We start from the raw sequence: 9,100 nt of genomic DNA, 5'->3' as shown, positions 1-9,100 counted from the left end.
CCACCCAGGGGCATCGTGGTAATATTTAGTACTGCGATTTGACAGAATAATAAAAAGAAGTATGAAAATATAAAAGTGGTGGTGGGTTGGGAGCCCCAGGGCACATCTTTGTCCGAGGGCCTATGATGCTGTTGGCCACCAAAAATTGCTACCAAATACAAGGCGGATCCTGCCGTTGATCCAGGGAAATGTATCAGTAGGCAATTCTTCCCATGCCATCCGGCTCATGATCCCTCGATCAGTGTCTGAAATCAAGTTGGATAGTCAATTTGAAATAAAAAAAAAGAGTGAATAAAAATCAATAACATATTAAATATAAAACACGCATTTATTAATTATGGATAATCAATAATCAAGGAATGAACAGAACAATCACCACAATATTCAAATTTGAGCACCGAAAAAATAATAAGAAAAAAAAAACACGAAGACATCACGTATCCGCGTAACGACAGCACTGCCATCAACGGGCTGCCTGACCACGTGGGGGCGCTGATGCAAACGCCACCGCCAATGAAATCACCGGAGAATTCTTGTGTTCTTTTTCCTCCTATGACTCGCTTCGAATCGGATTGGCCACGACGTTTGCCGCAGCGCCACCAACCGGCCAGCCGACCACTGAAGATGATGCCTTCGTCTGCCTATCTTCTCATTAATGATTTGTGAACTAAACAGAAGGGGGGGGGGGGAGATAAAAAGTAAACAACTTTGGTCTCAACGAAAAAGTTTCGTCTTTTGGAAGTACAGATACAGGGAAACCTCTCTGGGAGAGAGAACGGGGAGTCTTCTCCCCAAAAGACTTTTTTTTCTTCCGTGGACAAAACAAAGGCTTTCGTAGAGAGGCTTCCACTGTTTTTCGATAATTTACAAAACGTTTTCACACAATGTACACTTTGTACTGGCTCTGCTGGCAGTACGAGCGAGATTCTTGCAGGATCCGCATCCTGGGACCCATGGGGAGCCCGATCTTCTGCAGCCGCTCTTCTGTCAGGTAAGGAAGCTCCATTATGCCGATCTTCTCGTTCTCGAAGTTCGAGGCGTATTTCTGTGGAATGAGAAAATACGCTTATTAGAATCAAAGCAACATGGATAGGTCAGGGGTGCAAGCGCCCCTCGTACATTTTGATGCAGAAATTTTGAAAATGGAGCAGAACTAAAAACTATATCTGCAATATAAGGAGTAATTTTTTCCGTGAAGGGCCAAAATTTTTACCAGAAATGATTGGAACGTATAATTCTAAATAAATTTCCTTCACACAAATTAAAGTCCATTTAAATTTTTTCTGAAGTATTCTATCTGAAATGACGAATAAAAATTATTAGATTCTTTTCAAATTAAGCACCATCCATACCGAAAACTTAGGCAGCAAGAATTTCTGCTGCTTGAACACCAAAATTTTATTCATCCTGCTGATATAGCAAAAAAAAAGTGCATACAGAATATAAGGGTTTCAGTAAAAAAAGTTAGCTTCTCACAGAATTTAAAGGCAAAATGCAAGAAAAACGAGAAAAATATAAATACCTTATTTTTACTTAAACAATTTCTCAACATAATAGCATGCTAATAGATTAGAAATGTTTTTCTTTCCTGCTGTTTTCTAAGCCCTAAGCCTATTACAATATTTTCTGTACACATCACGAGTCGCTTTCAGAACGAGTTCAGCGTCTCAATGACAGTTTTTTTCAAATTTTTAACGCCCTTGAACATAAGATTTTGTGCGTCTTTTTCCATTAAAGCGTTTGATGGACAGATTTTTCACTGTTCAAACAGACTTTTATTAACACCGAACTCCTCTTTCACTGTCTGCATTTTACCATGTGCTAAAGATAAAAAAGCCTTCGCCAAAACTGGCAAAATTTTGTACTCTGGGATGCTTTCAAGGTTACAAAGTTTGAATACGTCTGTCCAATATCGAAATATCTATTTTCTGAACTGATTTCACTTCTTGTCATTGGCGTTCGCAGAATTTTCTCGAGGGGGGGGGGGGGGGATTCACATTTTTTTCCCTTCTGGGGGGGGGGGTTATTTTTTTTTTCATGCAAAATAACACTATAATCTTGGCTCAAGGAGGGGGGGGGAAGGTTAGAATCCCAAATCCCCCTTTGCGTACGCCAATGTTTCTTGTAATTCTTTGCATTGTAGTGCAACCCATTCATCACACATAATTGGTAGTTCTGTTGGTGATACAATGCCAAGCAACATCCCAGCAGTGGTTCTGTGGTTCCCAACTTCAAGGCGCAAATGCGAGCCGATCTCCCCGTTAAAAAGTCTCGTCACAGAGAGCAACAGTCTTACAAACAGTACAAATATTCAGTCATTACACTTCACTCACGTCACTTCTGAGATATAGGTGGCAGCACTGAAAAATCATACACAACACTAGATACGCACTCAGCCTGTTAGGTACACTTCCGGCACAACTCACTAGGTAGTAAATTGCCCATGGCGATAAACCTGAGTTGTGCTCGGCTTGAAAAAAACAACAACATCCCAGCAATGCACGAGAAGGAGTGCGAAAAAAAAGAAGAACAGGGTGCAAACATTTCATTCTCTCCAATACGTTTTGGAAAGGTAGGACATATATAATATATATATATATATATATATATATATAGGTATTTCACAGAAGTTATGTAAAATGAGCATGCTCCTAGTACAAACTCCTTTTTTTGACTATTGTTAAGAGCATGCCCCTCCCCCACCAACGCAGGGGCGGACCGTGCTGCCATATTGGACGTCGCTCTAGGAGAGATACCAAATGGAGTTGAAAAAGGGGTGAAAAAAGCTTTGTCGTCCAAAATAACGTGGTCAGTAGCGCCAACAATAGCTTCCGTATGAGTAAAGATTTTCTTTCTCCCGAGCCGCCCCTGTTCGCCAAATCCGGATTTTCGCGATGTGAAATTGTCACGATCGGAAACCGCCGACGATGACCACACGACCGCATAGTGGTTGGATGACAAAACTATGTGGATATTTTAGCTGGAGTTATTACACAGATCCCGTTTTCTTCCAACGATCTCCGAAAAGTTTTGGTAATTTAAACGAGCAAACCAAAGGCACGTGTGCTGCTATCTGTGTGGAAAATAGCAATAGTGTGCTAGCACGTGTGGGTAATAAAGCAAATTTTGCTTAGTCTTTGAATGCAGGTTGGTAGTCGCGAAATTACCGTTATTTTCAGTATGCAACCCGCAGGAGAAAAAACTTTCTCCGAAATCGCGGAAAATACGGCATATTCATTGAGGGTTTTTGATAGCCCTCGGGTTATACCAACAACAGTACAGGACTTTTTACTATAATGTAATAGAACTACTTTCCAAGATCACGAGATAACGCGGTTGTGGTAGATGGTGGGAAGTAAAAAAAATAATTGAAGTGTCCTCCTCAAGTACTTTTGTCTTGTTTCGGAAAGAACGCAAGAACGCGTCCCGTGAACAAAACTTTCATGATTCTTTTTCGTAAATTTCGGGTATTTCACGAATTCTATGGTGCATTAGCGGTACATCCGCGAACTACAAACAAGAATTGGCGCAAATGCGCAGAGGTTCGGTGCCTTGGCGCACCATGTAGCAAGATGATCGTTTCAGCGCAGTTTGGCGCTGAATTCTACCCCTGATAGGTACAACCACTACACTGGTGTGCAAAAATTAAGGACAAGGAGGCTGAAAAACTGAGGTCGAGTACTCTTTACGGATGAAAGCAGATTAAGTCTGACTAGCGATTCTGGACACATCTGGAGAGAGCCGGGGAATACGCAATAACACCCACCCCACATCTTGAACATCATCGAAAGGGACCGGTGTGGAGGTGGTGGCGGCGTTCTCGTTTTGGGAGGTATAATGCTTGATACCCGTACATCTTCCAAGGTGGTTCAGTCACTGGTGCCCCGCTATTGTATTGAGGTTCTCTTTACTCACGCGCGACTTGTTAGAGGTGCTATGGGTCCTCAGCTCCTCTTCGTGGGCGACAACGCTACACCTCATCATAGGCGTACTCAGAATTTTCTCGGGGGGGGGGGTGTTCAGATTTTTTTCCTTCTGGGGGTTTTACCTTTTGGGGGTTGTACGCCAATGCACCTCATCATACAGTGCCTTTCACAGAGCTTTTGGAGAGTGAAAAAAATATTCAGTGCATCGATTGGCCGGCAAGAGGAGCTCCTGCTTCTAAATCCAATCGAACACGTGTGGGACACTCACTCACAATCACGTCACATCGACACATACACATACGATCTCGTCCTTTTTCTTCATACGGGTTCCCCAAGGGTTCCCATTTTGAGGGCAGCAGATGTCTGCAAACAGATAGGCCCTGCCATAAATCTCTCTGGATTTGGACGTTACCAACGGCCAGCAATGATTCCGTAGCTGCAATTGGTGCTACAACAGGAATGGGCCAGCAATGCCTTAACAGCTCGTTGACAACCTTGTACTCAGCATGGGCAGACGGTGCATAGCAGTCAGGGGTGATCATATCACCTACTAAAGGCTGGATTTTCCTTGCTAGTCACTTGTCACATGGACGTTTCGGTCTCCTGTCCAACTGTGCTCGAAACTAATTTCTCACTGAAGTTACTTTTTATGATATGCATTTCCTTTTTTTTTGGAAAGTTTTGTTCACTTTTCCCCTGGGGATCCTATGCTATTATTTGTGTCGATTTGGAACACTTTTGCACGTAAACTCGGTCTACCACCATAGTGGCAATTCAGGTGCAGCCGTCATCACAAGCATCGTCAATGAGGATATGTATGTGAGGCCTACGCAAAACATCAACCCTCCCCCTTTCCCCGACTTACGAGCACAATACAATTTTTCGTAAGTCGTGGACTGTATTTCGACCGGTATGTGCGTGTGGATTTCCCATGCGGATTGAAGAGCCATAAATGTCGGATATAGCATGTTTCATAAGATTATGTGATGCGTTCATACCTCGTATCCGAGTCTCTTCAGGAACTGCCTGATGAGTGGCGGCTCATCCCCAAAGAACCTAATCAGGGAAGAAAAACATTGTGATTAGTGTATATAACATTCGCATAAGCAACCCAAGAGAATGACCTCCCGGGCATTCCCCAGGGATCTCTTGTGGGCACCCATTTAGGATGAATCTCCACGAAGTACTGGAAAGCATAGCAAAAATAATGTCCGAAGAAACACTGAGATCCCAATCCTTACTTGGTGAGCTTTTTGGCCCTGTCAGGATTCAGCAGCTCACTGACGTCCTTCCGATGATGGTGGTGCTGCTGCTGCTGGTGGTGGCTGTCCCTGTGCGACTGGTGGTGGTGACCGTGGTGACGGGGGTTGACGTCGGTATAGCCCTGCGCCAGCTGCATCAGTCTCAGCCTTTCGTTGACCCACGTGATGTCCTGGCGCATGTGCTCCAGCTCCTGCACCAACAGGTGGTGCGTGCGCATCTCCGAGGACAGGTGCGCCACGCTCCGGGCCAGTGTCACGACGTGGCTCTCCAGGCGTTGGAGCCTCTTGCTGGCGGACCTGCGGGTCGGAAACACTTGATGTCAGCACATTTCATTGGATGATATGATTCGTTACATATACTCAACTCCCAACTTTGCCCGAGAGCCAAATGGGGCCCCCCTGAGTCACCTGATGCGATTGCGGTCCCCCTCCCCAAACAGAATTTTGTGAAACAAAGCGGAACATTTACGGATTATTTAAGGAACCCAGCGCAGCAAACCCACAGAGACAGTCCCCGCTCTGCAGTTTCACGTTACTTGAGTGACCTGCGCCACTTGAGTTACCCATGACACAGTTCCAGATTACTCAAGTGACCCACATCATATTTAAAAACCGCGACATGTTTTAAAAACCAATGAAATGGCTCCGCACTGCCCTAAATGTTGAGCACCCTTGATGTAATTCGTTCTATACTCACCCGTATCCGAACTCTTTGGCTCTCCGTTTCTCGAACAGGCCCCGCTTATCCGGGTGAGAGTGGGTGGCACCACGGCCGCTGGACGTCCTGGCGAGCACCGACGGCAAGCTCCTGTTGTTCTGGCACCTACCACCAGACGCCAGAGGCTCCGCGGAACTGCCGCCGAGGTGCGAGGACAGGCATTTGGCGGAACTTGGTCCTTTGACGCCCAACAGGTTCACGATCTGCAAGAGAATACACAGTATAATAATATCATGGTCATTGGCACTGTGTGGTTTCGGTTATAGTCACTTCAACCCTAGGTTCTCAGCGCCACTCGAGGCGTACATTAACTGCTAAACGTTTGAAATTCTGGCGCCAAACACATAACTTTGGCGCATTATCACCAAAACCGTAAAAAGAACTATTCACGGGGTGTTTTTGGCCAGATTTCAGCGTCAAATGTGCAAGAACAATCGTATATTAGGGGTGTCGTTCTAACGAGTTCGTGGCCCACGTGGCTACTATGGGCTTTTCTCTTTTAGAACTTTCTTGAGCTCAAATTACAGTCAAATCCCGTTTTAACGAATATCGTTATAGCGAAATTCCTGTTTTAACGAACACTTTTCTAATCCTACAGATAAGTTTACCTAGGAACAATGCATAAACATGAAATTCCTTTATACCGAAATTATTTCTTCGGTCTCTTGGAGTTCGTTATAACGGGATTCGACTGTATATGTAAGAAATTTTGCATATGCAGAAGTGTGCATTTGCATATGATAGACGAGGGACTTTGGAGTGCGCTACCCTTGGCTCCAGGGCCGACTTAAGAGCATCACGGGCTACCGGGCAGAGCAATTTTTCTGAAGCCCAGGAATACCGGCCTATCAATCTGCATGCTTGCTCTCATAGATTTCAACAAGTGAGGGCCCCCGAGCCGAACCTGGGTGGAGGGCTCATGGGTTAAAACGACATTGCTTGGACTCACCCGTCGAGACGCAATCGCGGCGAAAATACAGCTACCGACGCGAAGTTACGTCAGCTTTCTATCAATCGTACTCATTCCGGGAAAATCGGACAGCAATAACTGACGCCAAATTGAACCCCCCCCCCCCGATTTGGCGATATTTGATGAATAGACGCTTAAATCGGATTCTATTATTCAATCGGTGCATTTCGAAGAGATTTGGCGCAATGGAGATCCGCAGCGAGAGATTAGTATCCAGCCGTTCTTGACCTTTTTCAGCCGCGACCCAAAATCAACAAAAAAAGATTAGCTTCGCGACCCATGGACTGATAGGTTTTCGAAATGACCCATAGCTCTAGAAACTCTGGTTGTGAGTTTATTTTCACTTATCTTCTCGAAAGACCCTACTAATCAAGTTTGGGTGGCAACCAACAATTTACGTTAGGAACCCCCCCCCCCCCCCCAAAATTAGCCCAATCCAAAAATTGGCCAAATGGCGACTAGGATACATAATTTTGTTTGCCAATTTAGACCGCTATTTCTGTAACCACACGGCACTGATAGCTTTTTTTTCTCAATTGGCACGAATTGGTTCGGTAGTTGGCGTCAATATTGGCTCACCTCGGAATACATGGATTCGAGTCCCTCCAGCTGTTTCCGGATCATGGCCATTTCGACGGGGTCCATCGTACTCGTTGACATGCTGATGTCGCTGCTGAGGTCGTCCGGGTCGTCCAGGATGCTTTCGCCGTCCAGGCCGGTGGTCGTCGACGTCCAGTCCGCGTCTCCGTAGTCCACGAACGTTGGCACGGCTGTCGGACAAGACAAAATACGTTTATAGTATATCGAACAGAATGGTGTCTAGAGACCAGGGTCGTATTTAGCCCCTCCCCCTCCTCCAACTGGTGCAGCTGCACAGGGAAGCAACCTAATGCCCTGGTGACATTTTCAAGTCGATCATCACGGACGTAAAAGACTGTACGGGAAGCCCGAAATACGACCCTGGTCTCTTGCACAAGTATATTTAAAAAAAAAGTGAGTGACCAAAAAATTCGATCTAAAGAGCAAGGGGCCAGGTCGGTGAGCGACACTGGTGTGACCCAACGCGTGTCCAGGCATGTGAATGTCCAAAAGAGAAATCCGAATAGTGAGGAACAAGGCCAGTGAAGACCAAAACTGTGACTTAGAGAGTGTGTGAGTGTGGGAGTGTCCAAAACAGCGGTGGACCAAGTCAGTGAAAGATCGAAAGAGTGACCTAGAGAGTTTGCAATCATGTGAGTGACCACTCAAGGTGACCGATCAAAGAAATTGGTCAGTAAGTGACAAAAAGAATGACATGGAGAGCACGTTATCAGGTCAACGAGTGATCGAGGAGATCTAGACAGCGATGGATCAGGTTAGTGAGCAGCCAAAAGAGTGACTTAGATAACACGGGAATGACCAAGAGAGGGATTTCGAGTGTAAGCATGGGAGTGACCTACATAGTGAGTTACCAGTGAGCGACCAAAAGAGTGAATTAGAGTCACTCAAAGTGTGAACATGAGAGTGATAAAAAAAATTGATTTATAGAGTGTGTGAACATGAGAGCGACCTAAAGAACGAGGGATCAGGTTAGTGTGTTGCCAAGGAAATGTGTAAGCATATGAGTGACAAAAAAGGTGACCTTAGAGACAGTGTTGTATTTGAGGGGTATGCCAAGTGGGAAATTCGTGGAATGAGTGAGTGTCTGAAAAAAACAATTAGTATTTGGTGCAGCTCACCTAGCGCAGACGCCGAATGCCTCATGGTCGGGGAGCTCCTCGACGACTTCTTGCCACCGTGTCCTCCTGCCCGGTGTCCACCGCTCTTCGACCCGTGGGCTTTGCCCTTAGCGCCCCATTGCCGGCCGCTGGACGACGGCTGGTGGTTCCTGGAGCTGCTGGTCTTCTTCCTTGGCGAGTTGGACGACGCCAGCGTTGGCACGGCCGGCGAATACGGCGAGCTTTTCCTCCAGACGCCGCCATCTCCTTGCTTCCCATCCAGCAACTTACTCTGATGACTCGTCAGAGCCGTAGCGCTGTCAACGGAACCAAATGGAGCCAATTAAGCCAAGTATACACCCCCGCGAGAATTCATCATCGCAAAAACCGGTTTTGAGGAGTGCGCCAGCACAGCGAGAGCAATTTTTATGGTCGATTTTACGCCCCGAAACCGGTTTTTTTTATCTTGCGATGCGGAATTCTGCGATTATCTGATGGTGTGGACGAGAATCTGTTTCCGAGATTAA

At 45.8% G+C, this 9,100-nt stretch overlaps 1 protein-coding gene across 1 annotated transcript in view; it reads right to left on the bottom strand.

The window, feature by feature from the left end:
• Positions 1-307: 307 nt before the first annotated feature.
• The window catches only part of LOC149067752 (uncharacterized), a 46,063-nt gene continuing 37,270 nt past the window's right edge, over positions 308-9,100 (bottom strand). Inside the window, exons 9-14 of the mRNA XM_089252156.1 lie at positions 8,595-8,890; positions 7,456-7,646; positions 5,886-6,109; positions 5,168-5,485; positions 4,925-4,982; positions 308-1,045 (exon numbers count right to left, since the gene is read on the bottom strand). Coding sequence (XP_089108282.1) covers positions 878-1,045; positions 4,925-4,982; positions 5,168-5,485; positions 5,886-6,109; positions 7,456-7,646; positions 8,595-8,890 — 1,255 coding nt within the window. The 3' untranslated portion in view covers positions 308-877. The remainder of the gene's footprint in view (positions 1,046-4,924; positions 4,983-5,167; positions 5,486-5,885; positions 6,110-7,455; positions 7,647-8,594; positions 8,891-9,100) is intronic.

The sequence above is a fragment of the Pholcus phalangioides genome, unplaced genomic scaffold (genome assembly GCF_987345545.1).
Source record: "Pholcus phalangioides strain wild (caught in Gottingen) unplaced genomic scaffold, Ppha-v1.0 ptg000028l_1, whole genome shotgun sequence".
In the NCBI taxonomy this organism is placed as follows: domain Eukaryota; kingdom Metazoa; phylum Arthropoda; class Arachnida; order Araneae; family Pholcidae; genus Pholcus; species Pholcus phalangioides.
This window is presented reverse-complemented; position numbering and strand designations above follow the sequence as displayed.